The 22,298-nt window shown below is 38.7% G+C and overlaps 1 protein-coding gene across 3 annotated transcripts; it reads right to left on the bottom strand.

Moving 5' to 3' along the window:
• Window positions 1–1,637: 1,637 nt before the first annotated feature.
• LOC122318558 lies at window positions 1,638–16,619 on the bottom strand. 3 transcript variants are annotated; one of them, XM_043136023.1, is made up of 7 exons: window positions 16,296–16,618; window positions 14,028–14,171; window positions 13,302–13,369; window positions 13,161–13,211; window positions 12,996–13,055; window positions 11,864–12,310; window positions 1,638–2,026 (listed from the first exon to the last, which is right to left on the bottom strand). In XM_043136023.1, the coding sequence occupies exons 1-7, from the start codon at window positions 16,423–16,425 to the stop codon at window positions 2,021–2,023; spliced, it is 906 nt and encodes a 301-aa protein (XP_042991957.1). In that variant the 5' UTR covers window positions 16,426–16,618; the 3' UTR covers window positions 1,638–2,020. The 3 variants fall into 3 exon arrangements, with proteins under 3 accessions (XP_042991957.1, XP_042991955.1, XP_042991956.1); XM_043136021.1 differs by having other exon boundaries at window positions 1,638–2,039; window positions 16,296–16,616; XM_043136022.1 differs by lacking the exon at window positions 1,638–2,026 and adding an exon at window positions 2,081–2,370 and having other exon boundaries at window positions 16,296–16,619.
• Between the last annotated feature and the right edge of the window lie 5,679 nt (window positions 16,620–22,298).

Raw genomic sequence — 22,298 nt, 5'->3', positions numbered from 1 at the left:
ATACCATAAAGAGTATTTACACTGCTTATGGTTTTGAAAATATGAATCCCACAAATAATGTCTATACATACTTTGTTTTTATACAAGCTAAGTAATGAGTAACTGAAAAGGAAAGTTTACAACATAATAAAGAGTAATATTTACAAAGAATAAAAACTGATCCTTTAATCAAGCGGAGCACAAAATCTGGTTGTGATTATTGTATGTGTCCGTTGAGTCTAAGTTGGTGCTTGCATGATTTCAGCATTTTCCTTAATAAAACTCGCTGAAAATATCAGAAAATATGTGGCAAAATTATTTTTTGCTACTGGTTTTTTTCACAGGAAAAACATGAAAAATAAGGGGTCACAAATGCGCAATAATTTGCAGCTAAAAGTTTCGTCAAGAAAGTACCATAAATTCCCACCATAATTTTAGCCACTAAAATAAACATCAATCTTTGTACGCATCAAAGAACCCATCCAACTGATAAAAATAGTCCAAAAAAATTGAGAATTTTTGCGGTATTGGTGCTGTTGTAATAGTAAGTTCGACCACAGCTTTCAACCCACAGAAAAGACTTATAGCATCACTATGTTACCATCGCGAAAGGTATTTTTTCCGAGGATTCTAATTGGTTACAAGTAATTAGTGTGCATTAATATGGGTGAGTACTGACTTGGTCGTAGTCGGATTTTCCTAAATCCTACTCCAACTCCGACTTGGTCGAAATTCAAATATGAACTCTAACTCCGATTTCGACTTTGTGCAGACTTTGATCAGACTCTAACTCCAACTTGTCGGAGCAAAGTCGGATTTGAGTTTTTTTTTTTTTTAGCTTCATATTTAGTCCATTTTTTAAAGAGTTTTTTGTGGACTTTCAATTTTTTTTTTTTTTGAAAAATTAAAATATAAAACTAAATCATTCACTGTTAATGTACTTCTATATATACTAATATCTAACTTATTATTATACTAGACTTATAATACTATAGTTCTAATTATATGTTATCATATTATAATATTACATATTATTTCTAATGTCTAATTACATGTTATTATATTATAATATTACGTGTTAATAGTCAACTTAAATTGTTTGAATTTCAAACCCGACAAGGGTTGGAAGGATCATATCCAGCCATAACTCACAATCTTTGCGGACAAATTCTCACACTCATTTGACTTTATTGGGCAACATTGTTGTTGGTCTTCTTGATAGATGTTAGTAGTTGGAAAATCAAGACATCTGAGAAATCACAACATATATATATATATATATATATATATATATATATGTATGTATGTGCCCTTCAAAATGACCTTAATGTCCAAATTAAGGCTCCAATCACTTAATTTCTTTTCTTAGCCTCTAATATATGAGAAGCATTTCACGAGCTGGACATCATTAAATGTAATCGAATGAGCATTCTTCTCTAGATTTTATGTAATCTATTAAATTATGTCAAGGAAACATGATCGCTCCAAATAAAGGAAAATGATAGCTAGTTTGCTCTCTAAGTTTAACCGCTAGTGCATTTTGATTTTTTAAAATGAAGTTTAATCCTATGAACTATGAAACAAAACATCTCTTGCAAGGAGAAAACCTTCAAGTCAAGGTAAGATGTTTGTTCATTCGCTTTAATATAGACTGATAATGGAGGTCAGAACAATCAAAGCGATAATTTTAGCCCTCCATGCGCCAATCATTAGCGAATGAGAGAAAACTGTGAGTTTAACCATCAAAAGTTACAGCATATCAAACTCTAATAGCTTAAAAAAGAAAAACATCAAATTCTGATAGCCAGGGATATAAACTATGGAAAATAAACAATAAACTGAGTACTACAAATGCTGCCCCTATATACATAAATGTATTTATCTATACGTAGAATATTTATGAAAACACAAGGAAAAGAACGCCCAACTCTTCATGCTATGATGACCAGTTAGAAAGAGCCAGACTCCACAAGCAATTTGTAACAGCAGGGACAGATATTCCTTCCCCAAATTTCAGAAATTCATGATGGCTTAAGTCCCCTCAAGGCTGCAGTGAAAATCTAAAAATTCATGAACAAAATATCATTGAAAGAAATCAATAAAGAAATTCAAGATTGGGGGAAACATGAGGTGTATAAGGTTTAATAGTTCCAAAAGGAAAATTTATGAACAGAATAGAAAATTTTATCAAGTGCAGCATTTATCCATATTTGCCAATGATGTACTAGTCATGAACGCGTAAAGCTCACTCAAGACTGGCAATATTTTGTTTGCCAGCTCCAAATAGTTCAACATCACCCTAGATGGCACCATGAGAGAAAAAATAAATGATCAAAGCTTCCTTGTCACCAAGCCATGCAAAATAAGATATCTAATATCTCACAACTGACCCTGCACATACAACAACATTCTATTATGGCTTATTTCTCTCTCTACTGTTGTCCACAATAAAAAAACTTTCCCCATGCAGCCGTTTAAACAAAAAATAAGCCTTCCAGAAAACCCTCAAACCCTAAAACTTCCAAGGAAAACAGCATTGTCGTCCTCCTCTTATAGCATCCCAAAAAATGTAGGACAGTAAGTGATTCTTTTCCTATTTCTTTTGATAAGTAAAACAATATTAACTAAAACACGAAAAAGAAAGTAAAATTCTTTTCCTATTTCTAAGAAAGAAAGTGAGAAAAAGTAAACAGCATTTTCTAGTAAAGATGCCCTTGTATGAAGCACTTTTAAGGTATACTGTCTCCACAAAGGACTTCCCAATCAATACGGAAACAATTGCAGCCTGCCTACTTATGCTTTCTGTTCTGTTGCACATCATACCAGTTTAGTTGTTTAAAGCATATTATGGCAGTAATTTTCAATAAAGAGTTATAATATTAAGAACTACTCATTCAGTTGTACAGAATAATCTCAAACAAAAATAGTACAGAACAAGAGCGCATGACACACTTTGTGAGCTAAATCAGTCCCTCAGTGCATGCTTACTTTAACCAACAATAGACATTATGCAATAACACGGGGTTATTACCAAAAGATAATCATGTGCATTAGCTTTTGCAAATTTGAATTGGCCTAAGAGGAAAAGTATGGGCCTAAAACTCAATAGTATTAGATGTTCTGTATGTCAGTTAGATATGGGTACCAAATTCCAGACATAATTTCTTTCTTTTTTTTTAAAATAATTAATTCCAGACATAATTTCAATCTGACAAATATGGTTTTTATTAGTTTTTGTAAATGGGAATTGGCATAAGAAAGCACAGGCCTAAAAATCAAAAGTATTAGATGTTCCGTATGTCAGTTAGATATGGGTACCAAATTCCAGACATAATTTCTTTTTCTTTTTTTTTTTTTCTTTTTTTTTTTAATTTATTTATTTTTTACAATTAATTCCAGACATAATTTCCATCTGATTCAGTACAATACGGTTTTTATTAGTTGATGAAACACGGATCAGTAAAATATTGAATATCTGTTCAGGGATCTGAAACTAGGAGCCATAATGTATAGTCAGACTCATACACAAGAACCAAATTGAATTGGACACAAACCAGGCATTATGACTAACTTGTTTGAACCATACTTGTTTCAACCAGGGGCCTCAGATGTTAAGGACTTTCGCCAAATTAGTCTAGTGAATGGGGTGGATAAGATTATGGCCAAGGTTCTTGCCAATCGTTTGAGCGAAGTCTTGGGGAAGATTATATCTAAGTCTCATAATGCTTTCGTTAGAGGTTGACAAATCCTAGACTTAGTGCTCATTGGCAATGAATACTTGGATAGCCATATCAAATCTGGTGAGTCTGGAATTTTATGCAAACTAGACATGGAGAAGACATATGATCATTTCAATTGGGGATTTCTGCATTATGTGCTTGAGAGGCATGGATTCGGGGAACAGTGGATTTCTTGGATTATGCATCGTGTTTCCATTGTTGTGTTCTCTGTATTGGTGAATGGCACTCCCATGGGCTTTTTCTGTAGCTCAAATGGGTTTAGGCAAGGTGAACCATTGTCTCCTCTACTATTTGTAATCTTCATGGAAGCTTTTAGTAGAATGTTGACAGCGATGGTGGAGGTTGGTTTTGTGAAGGGTTTCTCGGTTGGATTTTCTTAACGTTTCTCATTTGTTGTTTATAGATGATACATTGAGTTTACGCAATGCGGACCAAAATAAAATCCACTCACTAAGGACACTTCTTATATGCTTTGAGGCTGTGTCAGGCATACAGGTGAATCTCTCTATGTCCGGAATGGTGCCAATGGGGAATGTTATCAATCTAAGACGTTAGGCTAGGTCGTTGGGATGTAAGATGTCTTCCCTGCCCATGAAGTACATTGGCCTACCCATTAGGAGCGTCCTTCAAGGCTACACCCTTATGGAATGAAGTGATCGAGAAAATTTAATGCCGGCTGACAAGTTGGAAGAGGTTGTATCTATCCAAAGGTGGGCGGATCACCTTAATCAAGAATACCCTCTCGAATTGCCTATGTATTCTCTCATTGTTTCCTATACAAATTGGGTGGCGAATCGCATAGAGAACCTCCAACGTGACTTCCTTTCGAGTAGACTTGGTGAACAAATTTAAATTTCATCTATAGTCAATTGGAATAAAGTATGCTTCCCTATCTCATGTGGTGGGCTGTGGAACCGAAATCTAATGATGTTCAACTGGGCACTCCTAGGTTAATGGCTATGGCTTTATCATCAAGAGGGGAGTTGCATTGTGGAACATGGTGATAGATTCCAAATATGGTGGTAATTGGGTTGGGGAGTGTCAATGGACAGCTTTGCTGTCCATATTTGTTTCCATATTTGTTTCATACTTATTTACGTGATTTACTCTTCCGTGTAATTAGTTTAATATTTGACAGATTGTATAGGAATAACAGTAGCAAATACTTAGCTCTTTCCATGTATAGAATTCCTTGTACAGTTTATATAATAGAGAGAAATCACAAGGCCAACTATTCGGCCATTCATTCATCCTGTTTTGACTAATCTTGACATGGTATCAAGAGCCTAAGATTCTTGTCTCTCTCGAATTTTTTTTTTTGGGTTCGGCTTCTCTTGTGTTTCGGTATTTCTTTTGTGGTGCCCCGACGTCCCAGTCCTTTTTTTTTTTCCTCTCTGCTTTCTGGTTTGGTGTTTCTTGGCTGGGTCTGTTTCATTTGGAGTTTTCAGCACCTTCTGTCTCTGGTTTGGTGTTTCTCGGCTGGGTCTATTCCATTTGGTGTTTTCGGCACCTTCTGTCTCTGGTTTGGTGTTTCTCGGCTGGGTCTGTTTCAGTCTTGGGGATTTCGGCCTTGCTGTTTTTTAGTTCTGTGCTTGATTTCGGCACCTTCTGCTGCATCTCTTGGGTTCGGTTCTTGTTTTCGTGCACTCTTCTGCTACTTCCTAGCTTTCGGCGCAAGTTTCTGGTATTTTCGGCACCTCTGTTTGGTTTGAATTTTTTTTGGAAGTCTGTATCTTCGTGGCAATCGCAGAACACTCGTGGCATTTTTTTTCAGCTTTTGTGATCTTTTTCGGTACCAGTTTATTACCTCCTTTTATTTCGATTTATTTTCTGCCATTTTGCTGTCTCGGGTTCCATTTTTTGTTTGCAATGGATTTTGCACCTGTGTGTGTCAAGTTTACTGGCAACAATTACTCTACTTGGGCTTTTCAGTTTGAACTTTTTCTAAAGGGAAAAGATCTTTGGGGTCATATTGACGGTACCGATGTCGACGAACCATCCACTTCTAACAAACCCAAGACTACTCCTTCATGGGCTGTTCTTGACGCTCGGATTATGTCTTGGCTTCTTGGTTCGGTGGAGCCACATATTGTTACCAACTTGCGAGCACATTGCTCCGCTCAATCCATGTGAAATTACTTGAAGAAGGTTTATCATCAAGATAATGATGCTCGTCGCTTTCAGTTGGAACATGCGATTGCCATATTTCAACATGGTAGTCTTTCCATCCAAGACTACTACTCGGCATTTTTGACTCTTTGGCATGAATATACCGATTTGGTTATAGCGGATGTTCCCGTTGCCGCTCTTTCGACTATTCAGAAATTTCATGAGACTAGCCGGCGTGACCAGTTTCTTATGAAACTACGCCCGGAATATGAATCTGTTCGCTCCTCTCTACTGAATAGATCTCCAGTTCCCTCTCTTGATGTTTGTTTTGGTGAGTTACTTCGCAAAGAACAACGTCTTAGTACTCAAGTTCTTCTAGAGCACTCTCATGGCAATTCCGGAACAACCACTGTGGCTTATGCTGCCCAAGGACGAGGATCCTCTATGACTTCTAAAAATCTGCAGTGTTTCTGCTGCAAGGAATATGGGCATATTGCTGCCAATTGTCCTAAAAAGTATTGTTCTTATTGCAAGAAAAAGGGTCATATTATCAAAAAATGCCGTATTCGTCCTCAAAATCGTCAGGCCCAAGCTTTTCAGACTTCTGTTAATGTTCCTCCTGCAGCAACTTCTATAGCCCACGACTCTTCTTCAAGTGCTTCTTCTGATCTTGCATCCTCTACCGCCACTTACTGCACCTCTGAAATGGTGCAACAGATGCTCATTTCAGCATTATCTACGATGGGCTTTCAAGGTAACAATTCTACTACACTTTGGTATGTAGACTCGGGAGCTTCTAATCACATGACGAATACTCCCACATCTCTGTGCCATGTTCGGCCCTATGTTGGTCACTCTGCTATTCAGACTACCAATGGTAGTTCTCTACCCATAGCTGCTGTCGGAGATGCCTCATCTACATTTACTAATGTGTTTCTTGCTCCTCAGCTTTCCACAAATCTTATTTCTGTTAGTCAATTAGTTGAGAACAATTGTGCTGTTAATTTTTCTGGTGATGGTTGTGTTGTGCAGGACCAGGTAACGGGGGAGCCGATCGCGAAGGTACCTAAAGTGGGGCGCTTGTTTCCACTATTTTTACCTACTCCGTCATTTTCTCCAGTTTCTTCTATTAAGTCTTTTGCTTGTAATAATGTTCCTGATCTAAGTATGGTGTGGCATCGTCGTTTAGGCCATCCCAATACTCAGATCCTATCTCATGTATTGCACTCTGGTTTTCTTGATAATAAAAAATGATGTTCTTTATCTCTTCAGTGTGATTCGTGTAAACTTGGCAAAAGCAAAATTCTTCCATTTCCTTTGCATGCCAGTAGAGATTCTAGCTGCTTTGAGCTTATTCATAGTGATGTTTGGGAACCTTCCCCGGTTAGTTCACATGACAAATTCAAATACTATGTGACTTTCATTGATGATTATAGCAGATTCACTTGGGTTTATTTTCTTCGTTCTAAATCTGAGGTTTTTCATACTTTCACTGAATTTTTTGCGTATGTTGACAATCAATTTTCTGCGATTATTAAAACTTTACGCACAGATTCTGGTGGTGAATATTTGTCTACTGAGTTTCAGGCATTTTTGGCTTCTAAAGGTATTATTCACCAACGTTCATGTCCTGCTACTCCCCAACAAAATGGAGTAGCCGAACGCAAAAATCGTCATCTTCTTGATGTGGTACGTACTCTTTTGTTAGAATCTTCTGTTCCATCCATGTTCTGGGTTGAGGCTCTAAAAACTGCTACTCATTTGATTAATCGTTTACCTTCCCAAGTATTACAAATGGAGTCTCCCTATTTCCGCTTGTTTGCTCAGCAACCTAGTTATGATAATCTCCGTATCTTTGGTTGTGTATGTTTTGTTCATTTACCTTCTCATGAGCGACATAAATTATCTGCTCAATCTGTTCGGTGTGCATTCTTGGGATATAATGTGTCAAAAGGGATTTGTTTGCTATGATCCTACTTTACATCGTACACGCATTTCTCGAAACCTTATTTTCTTTGAAAATCAACATTTCTTTCCTGTGTCATCTGTGCCCTCTTCTTCTACTGTGGTCCTTCCTTCCTTTGAGCAGTAACTCTCAGATCTTCATCATGCCAGTTCTCGCTTTAAACCAGGTATGGTGTATACGAGACGCTCCGACTCACAGTCTCTTCCGATGGCTAACCCGATATCTGATCCTAACATGCACCGGCATCAGTCAATTGCTGCACCTCCAGAGCCTTTGGTACGTCGCTCTTCTCGAGTGTCTGTACCCCCGGATAGATATGGGTTTTCTTCTGGCAATTCTGTTTCAGCTCTGACTGCTGCATTATCCAATTTTGATATTCCTACATGCTACTCACATGCTGTCAAGCATGACTGTTGGCGACAAGCTATGCAGGAAAAAATTGCCACTCTAGAGGCAAATCAAACCTGGGATATTGAGTCTTGTCCTTCCACTATAGTTCCTCTGGGTTGCAAATGGGTCTACTCAGTCAAGGTTCGCTCTGATGGGAGTTTGGATCGTTATAAAGCTCGGCTTGTTGCTCTTGGGAATAATCAGGAATATGGTGTCAATTATGAGGAGACCTTTGCTCCTGTGGCTAAGATGACTACTGTTCGTACGATTCTAGCTCTTGCTGCTTCCAATGATTGGCCACTACATCAGATGGATGTTAAGAATGCTTTTCTTCATGGGGATCTTAAAGAGTGTATTTATATGAAACCCCCTCCGGGATTGTTTCCCTCTCCGACCTCCAATGTGTGTAAACTTCGTCGCTCTCTTTATGGTCTCAAACAAGCTCCGAGGGCCTGGTTTGATAAATTTCGAACCACTTTACTAGAATTTTCCTTCAAGCAGAGCAAGTATGACACTTCATTATTTCTTCGGAAATTGGACATGGGTATTGTTGTCCTTTTGGTTTATGTTGATGATATTGTGATCACTGGTTCTGATTCTGCTTTACTTGTCCAACTTAAGACTCATCTCTCAGAATCCTTTCATATGAAAGATCTTGGGTCTCTCACATATTTTTTGGGTCTTGAGGTGCATCGTAGTTCCTCGGGTATTTCACTTAATCAACACAAGTATGCTAGTGATTTGGTGGCTATAGCTGGACTGCAGGAAGCTACCTCTATCGATACTCCCATGGAGTTAAATATCAAGCTTCGCAAAGAGGAGGGTGACTTACTTGTTGATCCTAGTTTATATCGGAAATTGGTGGGTAGTCTTGTCTATCTCACCATCACTAGACTAGATATTTCTTTTGCTGTACAGCAAGTTAGTCAGTTTCTTCAGACTCCTCGTCATCTCTATTTGGCTGCTGTCCGTAGGATCATACGCTATGTTCAGGGCACTTCTGCCCGTGGCTTATTCTTTCCTGCAGGAAATTCTCCCCGTCTTGTTGCTTATAGCGATGCTGATTGGGCTGGTTGTGCTGATACACGTCGCTCCATCACTGGTTGGTGTGTGTTCTTAGGTGATGCATTGATCTCCTGGAAGAGTAAGAAGCAAGACAGAGTTTCTAAGTCCTCTACAGAATCTAAGTACCGAGCGATGTCTCTTGCTTGTTCCGAGATTATTTGGCTTCAAGGATTGCTTGCTGAGTTAGACTTCTCTGAGACTAATCCTGCTCCTTTACATGCCGATAATACAAGTGCTATTCAGATCACGGCCAATCCTGTCTATCATGAGCGCACCAAGCATATTGAAGTTGACTGTCACTCGATTCGTGAAGCCTTCGACGCTCGTGTTATCACTCTTCCCCACATTTCCACTGAATTACAAATTGTTGATATATTCACCAAGGCTCTTACTCGTCATCGACACTGCTTCCTAAGTAGCAAATTGATGCTTGTTGATCAACCCGCATCAATTTGAGGGGGGCTGTCAATGGACAGCTTTGCTGTCCATATTTATTTCCATATTTGTTTCATACTTATTTACGTGATTTACTCTTCCGTGTAATTAGCTTAATATTTGACAGATTGTATAGGAATAACAGTAGCATATACTTAGCTCTTTCCATGTATAGAATTCCTTGTACAGTTTATATAATAGAGAGAAATCACAAGGCCAACTATTCGGCCATTCATTCATCCTTTTTTGACTAATCTTGACAGGGAGATGGTGCTCTTTGGAGATAAAAGGTGCTTATGGTGTGGGCCTGTGGAAAAACATTAGAAATGGTTGAGGGGTCTTTTCTCAACACATCATATTAGTGTTGGGGGATGGTTTTAGGATCAAGATCTGGCAGGATATTTGGTGCAGCAATGGAGTGCTTGAGAACATTTTCCATACTATATATTGGATTCATGCAGTCAGAAAGCATCAGTGGTGGAGCTACTAAAGATTTTGAGTGGATCTATTCGGTGGAATGTTCAATTCTTTAGGGTGGCACATGATTGAGAAGTTGGGGTTATCAAATTCTTCAGTTTTTTTACTCTACAATTAGCGGTGGGGGATGGTTTTAGGATCAAGTTCTGGTAGGATATTTGGTGCAGCAATGGAGTGCTTGAGAACATTTTCCCTACTATATATTGGATTCATGCAGTCAGAAAGTATCAGTGGTGGAGCTACTAAAGATTTTGAGTGGATCTATTCGGTGGAATGTTCAATTCTTTAGGGTGGCACATGATTGAGAAGTTGGGGTTATCAAATTCTTCAGTTTTTTTACTCTACAATTAGCGGTGGGGGATGGTTTTAGGATCAAGTTCTGGTAGGATATTTGGTGCAGCAATGGAGTGCTTGAGAACATTTTCCCTACTATATATTGGATTCATGCAGTCAGAAAGTATCAGTGGTGGAGCTACTAAAGATTTTGAGTGGATCTATTCGGTGGAATGTTCAATTCTTCAGGGTGGCACATGATTGAGAAGTTGGGGTTATCAAATTCTTCGGTTTTTTTACTCTACAATTAGCTGTGGGGGATGGTTTTAGGATCAAGTTCTGGCAGGATATTTGGTTTGGCAATGGAGTGCTTGAGAACATTTTCCCTACTATTTATTGGATTCGTGCAGTCAGAAAGCATCAGTGGTGGAGCTACTAAAGATTTTGAGTGGATCTATTCGGTGGAATGTTCAATTCTTCAGGGTGGCACATGATTGAGAAGTTGGGGTTCTTATCAAATTCTTCAGTTTTTTTACTCTACTGCACAAGGATTCAAGAAGCAGAAAAGATGTTATGGAGTCCCTCTAAGAAAGGGAAATTCTCCACCTGTTCATTCTATAGGATCATCACAAATCAGGAGAGTAACTATTTCCCTTGGAGGAACATTTGGAAGAGCAAGGCACTTTTAAAGGCTGCCCTTTTTGAATGAACAGCTGCACAAGGGAAGATTCTAACCATGGACAATCTAAGGAAACACCATATTATGGTGATTGACTGGTGCTGTATGTGTAGGAGAAGTGGTGTAACCGTGGACCACTTGTTGATTTATTGTGAGGTTGCCAAGGCCCCATGGGATGACCTCTTTGGCAAAGTTGGATTAGCATAGTTTATGCTTGGAGAGTGGTGGATCGTTTTTCCAGCTGGAGAAGTCATCATGGTATACAGAAAATTGCAGCAATATGGAAGATGGTCCTAATATGCCTTTTGTGGTGCATCTAGGGGCAAAGAAACGATTGGAACTTCAAGGATACGGAACGATCGATATAGGAAATCAGAACTCTTTTTTGGAACATTGTTTTTCTGGGCAATAGCTTTAGATCTTAGGCTTACTGTTCATGATTTCCTTGTATCTACTGCTTCTTCCCAGTAAGGTGTTATCTGTTGTATACACCCAGTTTACTTGGCTATACCTACTGATATCAATAAATTTTTACTTACCCAAAAAAAAGTACATCTTTGGGCAACTATCAATAACCATTTTCATGCACGTCCATCATCTTTCATTTTCCTTTCGTTTTTTCCTTCACTTGGGACTGAGGGCACTAGTCTGACTCATAAAGCCTTTTGTTGGGGCTTTTTCTTTTATAGAAACATGAAAAATGAATTCAAAGTAACTGAGAACTAAGGAGAAGAAACTGAAACTGCATACCTTAGAAGGTGCCCCAGGATGCCGTTCCAAACTAGCAGCAGGTTGATTACAGCTACTACTTCCCTCGTACTTATTGTCAGTACTTTTCTCTTCGTTATTTGACGGCAAAGAACTTTTGTTGTCACTAATATTAGTGTATGTCATTGAATCCACTCTCAAAGATTTTCTCTTTATTGGACCAGTCTTTGCTGCGTTAGGTTTACTATTCTGGGTCACAATAGGGAGATTTTCATCCTTTTTAGTGAACTGAGTGGCTGCTGCTCGTGCACCAGCTATTGCGGCACCAAGGCTTGATGATTCTTCCACATCAGATGCTTTAGATCCAAAGAACTGCGTAGAGACAGAACCTGGCTTCAAGGAAAATGGATCTTGTAGATTTGGAAGTGGAAATTTCACAGGCAGTGGGCCTTCAACTGAAATAAGACCTCTAATAGCAGCCTCATATATCTGTGACAGGAAAAAGAAATTAGTGAAGAGTACATCCTACCAAAGATACACACACACATACACATATATATCTAATATATATACAGAAAGAGAGAGAGAGAGAGAGAGAGAGAGAGAGAGAGAGAGAGAGAGAGAGAGAGAGAGCTCGATTAGATCGGTTCTCAAAATCTCTCACGGCAATCAAAACCATATAGCAGTGCTAAAAACACTCTGCTCATAGGCTACATACATCTGATGTACGGGCGTATCGTCTGTGGCTGCTCAAAACCACTTGCAGTCATAGACAAGAATCTTTTCCACAAAATATACAGCCCCAAAATATCCCTCAAGAACATATGGGAGCTTGGATCAAGGATCCACCTCCATGTTCTGGATGGTGAAATTGACACAGTACAAGCCCGCCTCCTCCCCTTCCCCCTTGGAAAAAACATAAACAAATGTAACACCTAAATGCCTGCCCCCTCTCCCATTTTCTCTGAGTTTGAAGAACAGAACCAAAAATAACTGAAAACACCAAAATGATTATTAAAAACAGAAGAAAAGATTTTGAGTTATAGCTCTCAGAAAACTAAGAACAGAAAACACCAACCAGACAGATTTTTTTCCATCTCTGCTTTTGTTGTTGAAATAGGAAAACCTTTTTTCGAGAATAATTTCAATGAGGCCCAGAGTTTCTGAATTATACCTTTTTTTCCAGATTATAAACGCGTTGGTACCCTCGCATCTCAAAAGGAATTAACAGTTTCTGCATTCATGGTATATAGAAAAGAAATGATCAGGATATCAGGATATATTTGTGATCACGAAATACCATGAACAGTCATAAATCTGTAGCATATAGTGTACACACCTGTGGCTGTTCACAGAGCCAACAAAAGTCAGTCAGTCCTTCCAGCCTCACCTGCATGGGAAAACATATACAGATTTTGGTCAAGAAAGTCTATGGAACCATGTAAATAAGTCATCAATACAAGAAAAAAGGCTTACTAACCCCTTCGGGTACCATGTTCCAGTGTGCTAGTTCTTCACCTCTAACACAGCCAACCACTTCAACACACCCTACATTGAAGATGAAACCCACTTATACTTAGTATAAATTTATATCCCCATAAGAAGATTAATAAAATCAAATATTTCAAGAAATTCAAGATGTTCCCCCACAGAAATATTTCCGTCACCCAGAATAAGTTAGAGAAAAAAATTATCTTAGATGATGCAGTTCTGAAAATCACTTTCCTACTTGAACCGGGCCATTTGCATTACTTCATCTGATTTCTCTATATGACAGTCTGGGTGCATGGTAGGGGAAGAGAGGGAGATGTGTTAATGCTTTGTAAGCATCATATATCATAGAAGGAGAGACCCAAAAGAAGAAACTTCAGATTGAACTGACTTCCCATCCCATAGCACAAACTTGAACCTTAATCTAGTCTCACAGCATCATTCCCCTCTTTCTGACAAAGGATCTCATTTTCTCAGATTTTTCCATTATGGATTTATGACTTATAGGTTCCCAAACTCTTTATAATGAGTATAATCAGGTGCAAGCCTTAGAAAGCACCCACCTAAATGAACATACATGACTTAGGGGGACATTATCAGGCCGGAGCGATATTGCTTTATTATCTTTAAAACATTTCTGGGGAAAATGTAGCAAATAAATAAACGCCAGATAAAGATAGATATGATTATCATGAAGAGTACCAAATCTGACTACCTAATAGTCTTGAAACAGGATAATATTCTGGAAACTTGAGATCAGTAATTCCATTCACGGCATAAATTTCCCTGTAGAAGTCCTCCATTGCTTTGATCGTGGCCTCATCTGGCACCTTACTTGCAGCATGAATCCAAAGGCGGCCTTCAAAAGAAAAGATTCTGAACAATTAGAAACATTGTCATTGAAAGGTACTGTTATTTACTTTACTAATTTCAATGTTATTGTTGTTCCTGTTGTTTTTACCTTTTTTTTTTAATTTTTTTTTTATAGGTTGTTCCTGTTGTTTTTACTATTGTCTCCCACAAATCATTTTCGCTTGAGGGATCATTTGGCACAAAGCCCCCCAAATGTGATCTATACAAGAAGAATTATCATCCACATCTCATCTTATTGTGTAGTATTTCCCCCTTAAATTCTGTAGGCTTGTGTTTTGCACACATTAGTATTTCCCCCTTAAACTCTGTAGGCTTGCATTTTGGACACATTTATTACATGTATTCCTAAATCATCTTTCATTCTTTCTGAAAATCCAATAAGTAGTTAAGACCCAAATTGAACCCGCTTAAGTATAATAATGTCGTATTCTTGTATCTGATTGCAGGATCAACTTCAACCCATATATTCTATTGTTTTGGACACATTTATTTATTACATGTATTCCTAAATCAACTTTCATTCTTTCTGAAAATCCAATAAGTAGTTAAGACCCAAATTGAACCAGCTTAAGTCTAATAATGTCGTATTCTTGTATCTGATTGCAGGATCAACTTCAACCCATAGATTCTATTAACAAGCTCACTATCATCATGCTGCTGTCCTGTTCTCCTGCTCAATTACTTGCAAAGTTTGTGAAAGCATCAGGCGCACTTAACTGCAAACATAGCCTAGAGCCTAGGCACAGAGCTCAAGTGCGCTGATTGGAATATGCCCAAAGTTAAAAAATTATGTATAATGACAAAATATTCATAAATAAAACAAAATAAAAAGGCAAGATGACATATTACATATACTGCAATATGTTGTCTTGCCTTCAACCTATTACAAAATAAAAAGGCAAAATAAAACAAAGTTAAAAAAAGCTCGCTATCATAAACTGCAAACATATATTTAACCTATAAATTCAATTTGTTAGAAAATTATACAATATGACAATCGAGTGATCAACAAATTACATAAAAAATTGTAGGTATTGACTTCTAAGCTGAAATAAGCAATACAAGTAAGTATATAATCATCTTCATCATTTTCTAGATAGGTGATTTAAAAATTTGCTTGAATAGGGCAAAGGCTTAACCCGAGTACAAAAAACATAAGGAAAACACTTAATTTAGAACAAAAAATATATATGCAAGGAAATCATGAAGACTCAACCCATAAAAATCTAGAGCAAAGTCCAAAGAAAAAAAAGTATCAGCATATGTCCAAAGAAAAAGTATTAGCAGATGTCCAAAGAACCAAAGTATTGAAGAAGAGGAAGAAGAAGAAGAAGAAAAAGAGGGTGGAGGAGGAGGAGGCAGAGGTGGAGGAGGAGGAGGAAGGTTGAAGTTCTTCTGTCATTCGCTTCTCAAAATCAGTGATTTCTTTCCCACCAAACACACCACACTAAGTATATAGGAGCCATCTTCCACACTGGTACAATATAGGGGGTACCATATGACCCACATCAGTTTGCAAAGAGTTAAGACTTATATTAAATTTTTGTAAAGAAGTTGCTACTCTTCTAAGCATAACCCAAAACCTCTCAACTAGCCACCCAACTCTACTAAAGAAGTCATTCCATCAGACTTTGGCAACGCCCTCACGGAGAGCACATCTTATCCCACCAAACTAAGCGAAATGATATTTGTAGTTATAGAATATTTGTAGTTATAGTTATAGAATATGCAATCATTTTTTTAAAAGAACTTACATAAAAAAAAAATAATAATTTTTTAATAATAGATTTTATTATTTTTCAAAAAGATTGTACAATCAATATTTGATACTTAATTGACCTAGGAGTTGTTCCCAGGCATCCTCAAAAAGAAAGTTATTAAACATCCTTACACACTCTATGACTTTATTTATTATTACTCTCCAACTAATTCGTATCAAAATACATAAAATAAATCAATAAAGTTCTAGAACAAAAGACAAAAAATAAAAATAAAACAAATGCAGTGCGGCAGCCGAAACACGTCAAGCTTGACAAGCCACTAACACCCAAAGAAAGAAACCACAAAAAACCAACTTTTTCAATGAAATCATAGAGTGCAGGGATCGTACCTCTGATTGGAGCAGGCCATGACCTCCCCTCAACGCGCTTTATCCCATGAACAAGCAGTGAAGCCCACGGCTGGTGCATAGTCAGACATGGGTTTGTATAGTTACCGGAGAAGTTTCTCCCCCTCATCATGTTTCCACAGGGCCAAAAATTTTCACCCTGGAGTTCGTTTCTCAAGAATTAGGAAGAAATCAAGCAGCAGAAGACTGAGGTGTCCTGATGGAAAATATTTTCATCGGAAGTTGTTAAATAGGACTCGAGGTATTGGAATCATGATGCCGTTGCAAGTGTTCTTAAACAAGGAATAGGTTTCTTTTTTAAATTTTACTGACAAGCATCCGAATTTCGAATAACTATTCAATAATGAAAGGGTTATTATCTTTTTACTATTCCTTTAATTTTATTTATTTATTTAATAATTAAGAAAATAATTATTAAAAAATTATATATTTTTTTAATTTTTTTAATAATCAAAGATTTTTTAAAAAATATTTAAAAGAAAATAATAAAAATGAAATAAAAATTTCAAATACCCTTAAATAATAAAGAGAAGGTAAGAAGATAATAAGTGTATCATCATACCTATTATCCTTGTGACGCTCCCAAATCTCCACTTACGAACATGGAAAAATCGAGATGTCTGGATGATGATAACACAGGTCACCACCCTATCGACGAGTGTCAAGTGTGTGTATAAGCAACAAATGTTCAAAAAGAAAACGCAGCGGATAGCAAAGTCATATAATTAAGTACCAGAATTTTTTCTTAGTTTAATACAAAACTGTTCAAAATATAAATATTAAAATATTACAAACTACAAATATTGTTTTAAAATCAACTACAAAGCATAACTCCAACTCAGAACTACGGCGGAGCCGCATCCTCAGGCTCAGCCTCCTCCTCCTCCTCAAACTATGCACCAAAATCTACGATACCAAAAATGGTGCTGCAGGTAAGTAAGATCCAAACACCACTAGATAAAAACATATTAACTCAAATAACATGAACGAAAGAATGCAATACACATAACCCATAAAACACATTTTTTCACTCACGTCAAAATCTCATTTTTTGCCCAAAAACATTACCATTAAAATCAGTCCTTGCCATTATCTTAGATAATGGCATAAAAATAAAACCACCATTTTTCTAGAAAATGGATCACATAGCCTCAAAATCAAACCTTGTCATTTTCCCAGAAAATGGCCCATAACCAAAATCATAAAATAGATCCAATTATTGTATGCACCATGATCTCCCCTAGGGATCATCCGCACACCCTAGCTCTGTGCCACACCGCAGGTAACGACTACGCGTGTGACACCTAAACGAGCGATACTCAGTACTCGCACCCGGCGCGTCCCTGGACCAGGCCATCCTCTAGTCCCCGCCACTCTAGGGACCACGGAGTCGACACGACAGCGTTACCGTATCGTGCGATCCGGTCGTCGCCCAGTAACAACCCAGGGGATGTCACTCAGTATTATCCACTCCGAATAACCAGAGGAGCTCCATCGAGATAATACCACATCCCGGCTTGGGGTCGTAATACACACGCACCCGAAAATCCATTTACGCCAACAAAACATGATTTTTCTCAATTTAAATAAAATGCACGTGAATGTATCATGAAAATGCAACCTCAAGGCACAAATAACCAATCGATCACAAAACAACCAAAACAAGCAACTCCGTCCTCAATATATCCGACCCTCGAACTCCTCGGACTCAATCCGAAATCAACCAACCAACAGATAAATAATTATTGTAAGAGCAAAATATATTTAAATCTAAAAATAGAGTTTGGAAAATAATTACAGCGTTATAAGGTATTTTTCGAAAGCTCGCAGCGTTACAAACGGCGGAGAAAAAGCAACATAACAGTATATTTTACACTGTGGCCGTGGGTAATAAATTACCCACTTTCGAACGATGACAAACCAAGACACGAAATTGATAGGGAATGGTCTTGGGATGTTTATGAAGATAAAAGAAGCGAGTTTTGACCGTGGGTGGCGGTGGCAACGGTGGTGGAAGAGCTTAAAGGGGCTGAACGGAGTTGAGCTCGTGGGAGCTGCTCTTGCAACGGATCGCGGAGAAAAAACAACATAATAGTATATTTTACACTGTGGCCGTGGGTAATAAATTACCCACTTTCGAACGATGACAAACCAAGACATGAAATTGATAGGGTATGGTTTTGAGATATTTATGAAGCTAAAAGAAGCGAGTTTTGACCGTGGGTGGCGGTGGCAACGGTGGTGGAAGAGCTTAAAGGGGCTGAACGGAGTTGAGCTCGTGGGAGCTGCTCTGGCAATGGATCGAGGCCGAAATTGTGTGGGTTAGGACGGCAAGAGATAGAGGAAGAAGCTGTGAAGAGGTAGTGGCCGGAGGTGGAGCGATGAAGCCGGAATCGGTAAAAATCAGTGTGGAAAGAAATGGCTGTAGAAGGCTAACGGCGGCTCGGATGAAGAAGATTTTTGGTGGAGGTGTTCACTGGCCAGAGGAGGTGCGAATGGTAGGGGTGGTGTTGACCACGCCGGCTGGCGGCGGCGGTCTAAGTGAAGAGGCTAGTCGGCGACGGGGAGAGGGAAAAAAGGGTGCAGCGCACGCGGGGAGAGAGGAGAAGAAAGAAGAAGAAAAAAAAAAGAAAAAGAAAAAGAAAAAGAAAAGAGAAAAAGAAAAAAAGGAAAAAATAAAAGATGAGGGAAAAGAAATGAGGTCCAGTTCTCACTCCGGAATTCAAGAACTGATCCGCCAAAAACGATTTTAAAAACATAAAACGACTAAAATAAATTAAACACTACATCAAATAAAATAAAACCAATTTAAACTACAATAATTTAAAATAAAAGAGCTAATATATAATTAAATTAAAAACAAATGCTTTAGTGAAAATACACGTAAAAACGGGTCATCACATCCTCCCCCCTTTAAAAATAAATTTCATCCTCGAAATTTGCAAGATCACACACCAACTTGAAACAAGCCACATAATTCCACTGAGACCAAGTTTAAGAAACGTACCGTCATTTACTCAAACAAATAGAGGTACTGCTCCCTCATGTCAACTACTCTCTCCCAAGAGAAATCTTGAGCTAACGGATCCTCCCATGCCACCTTTACGAGAGGTATCGTCTTGGATCTCAATTGTTGCTCTTTCCAATCCATGATCTGTGAAGGAACGACCTCATAAGTAAGATCCAGTTGCAACCGAATACTCTCTGGGTCGACAAAGTGCGGCTCTTGCTGTCCAAAACTCTTCTTCAAGGATGATACATGGAAGACATCGTGAATATCCCCAAAATATTCTGGCAAAGCAACTCTATAAGCACAGACCCTACCTTCTCCAAAATCTGAAAAGGGCCGACACACCTCGAATCCAGTTTCCTCTTCTTACCAAAACGCTTAACTTCTTTCATGTGAGAGACTTTGAGAAAAACCCAATCAGCTTCTTCAAAAGATAACTCTCTCCTCCTGATATCAGCGTAGCTTTTCTAACGACTCTGAGCTGCCGCCATTTTATCCCTGATGATCCGAACTTAGCTTTACATCTCTTGAATTATTTCGGGCCCAATTATTTTACTCTCTCCGACTTCATCCCAACACAAAGGTGATCTGTACTTCCTCCCATAAAGAGCTTCATAAGGAGCCATCTGAATGGTTGCATGGAAGCTATTATTATACGCAAATTCTATGAGCGGCAAGTGGTTTTCCCAACTCCCTTGAAATTCTATAACACATGCTCGCAACATATCTTCAAGGGTCTGAATGGTGCGCTCTAATTGGCCGTCCGTCTGCAGGTGATATATAGTACTAAACTTCAACTTAGTACCCAATGCTGCCTGCAAACTTTTCCAAAACTGAGACGTGAACCTTGGGTCCCGATCCAACACAATACTCTTTGGTATACTGTGCAATCGCATTATCTCCTTTACGTACAAGCGGGTCAACTTACCCAAGGAATCAGTGTTATTAACAGGCAAGAAATGAGTACTCTTCGATAACCGGTCAACAATCACCCAAACATAATTCTTCCCACTAGGAGTTCTCGGCAAGCCCACTACAAAATCCATCGTGATGTCATCCTACTTCCACTCAGGAATAAGGAGAGGTTGGAGCATACCGGCGGGTCTTTGATACTCGGCCTTAACTTGACGGTATGTATGGCATCTTTCGATATACAAGGCAATATCCTTCTTCATTCCATCCCACCAATAATTTTTCTTCAAGTCCTGGTACATCTTCGTACTACCAGGATGAACTGAATAAGGGGCCGCATGAGCTTCTGCCATGATCCGTTCCTTGAATTCTGAATCTTTGGGACCACTCTACGATCTCGGAACCGAAGAATTCCATCTTTATCCATATTGTAATGCAACGGCCCTCAAGATTTTCTGACTCTTTTTCTGATATCCAACAGCTTCGGATCCTTCCTTTGAAGAGTCTTCAATTCTTTTACTCGAATATCAAGAACTGAAGATAATATTTCCTCTTGCTGTGAACTCTCAATAAGGAGTTTTCTCATCCTGCAAAGTAAAGAATCCAATCCTGACAACTCGGCCTCATCTTCCAAGTGTGATTTTCGACTCAAAGCATCAACAATTATATTTGCCTTGCCCAGATGATATTTGATCTCGCACTAGTAGTCACTGATTAGCTCTAACCATCACCTCTGCCTCATGTTCAGATTCTTTTGGGAAAACAAGTGCTTCAAGCTCTTGTAATCGGTGTATACCTCACAAACTTCCCCATACAAAAAGTGCCGCCAGATCTTAAGAGCAAATACAATCGCAGCCAATTCCAAATCGTGCGTCGGATAATTCTTCTCATGATCCTTTAACTGACGGGATGCATAAGCAACAACCCGTCCTTCCTGCATAAGGACACAATCCAATCCAAATTTAGACGCATCACTGAAGACTACAAATGGCTTATGGCGATTCTGGAAGCGCCAACACTGGTGCAGTTGTCAACCTGTTCTTCAATTCTTGGAAGCTTCTCTCACACTTGTCTGACCAAATAAATTCTGTATTCTTCCGAGTCAAAGCTGTGAGAGGTCCGGACAAGCGAGAAAATCCCTCCACAAATCTTCGGTAATATCCGGCAAGTCCTAAGAAACTCTGGATCTCATGCACTGTCGTCGGGCACTGCCATGACAAAATGGCTTCCACCTTACTAGGATCAACAGCCACTCCGTCTCGGGAAATCACATGCCCAAGAAATCTGACTTCCTCCAACCAGAATTCACACTTGCTGAGCTTGGCATACAACTAGTGTTCTCTCAATTTCTCAAGAACTAGACGAATATGATAAACATGCTCTTCAACATCTCGGAAATAAATTAGAATATCATCAATGAATACTACCACAAAGGAATCCAAATAAGGTTGAAATACCCGATTCATTAAATCCATAAAAGCAGCAGGGGAATTGGCTAACCCAAACGGCATCACCTTAAATTCATAATGCCCATATCTCGACCTGAAAGCAGTTTTGGGCACATCCTTGTCTTTTATCCTCAACTGGTAGTATCCTGACCTCAGATCAATCTTCGAGAACACAGCTGCTCCCTGAAACTGATCAAACAAATCATCGATCCATGGGAGAGGATATTTATTCTTGGTAGTCACCTTATTTAATTCCCGATAATCAATACACATACGGAGGGTTCCATCTTTCTTTTTAACAAACAGCACTGGCGCACCCCATGGCGAAGTACTTGGTTGAATGAACCCCTTATCTACTAGTTATTGCAACTAAGTCTTCAACTCTTTTAATTTAGCCGGTGCCATGCGGTAAGGAGCTTCATGTACAGGAGCTGCTCCAGGCTCCAAGTCAATAACAAACTCCATTTCACGAACAGGGGGTAGCCTAGGCAAGTCATCCACAAACACGTCCGGAAATTCCTCCACAACAAGGATGTCTACCAAAGACTTCTTCTCAGATGGCGTAGACACCATCTGGACTAAGAAGGCATCCGCTCCCCATGCAATCTCTCTCAT

This window comes from Carya illinoinensis, chromosome 8 (genome assembly GCF_018687715.1).
Source record: "Carya illinoinensis cultivar Pawnee chromosome 8, C.illinoinensisPawnee_v1, whole genome shotgun sequence".
NCBI classification, from domain to species: domain Eukaryota; kingdom Viridiplantae; phylum Streptophyta; class Magnoliopsida; order Fagales; family Juglandaceae; genus Carya; species Carya illinoinensis.
This window is presented reverse-complemented; position numbering and strand designations above follow the sequence as displayed.

Excerpts from the sequence above, each read along its gene's own strand:
- LOC122318558 (XM_043136021.1), bottom strand. The coding sequence starts at position 16,425 with ATGATGAGGGGGAGAAACTTCTCCGGTAACTATACAAACCCATGTCTG. Across the intron at positions 14,172-16,295 it reads ATGGCCTGCTCCAATCAGAG|GCCGCCTTTGGATTCATGCT; the intron begins GTACGATCCCTG and ends TTTCTTTTGAAG. Across the intron at positions 13,056-13,160 it reads GGCTCTGTGAACAGCCACAG|AAACTGTTAATTCCTTTTGA; the intron begins GTGTGTACACTA and ends CCATGAATGCAG.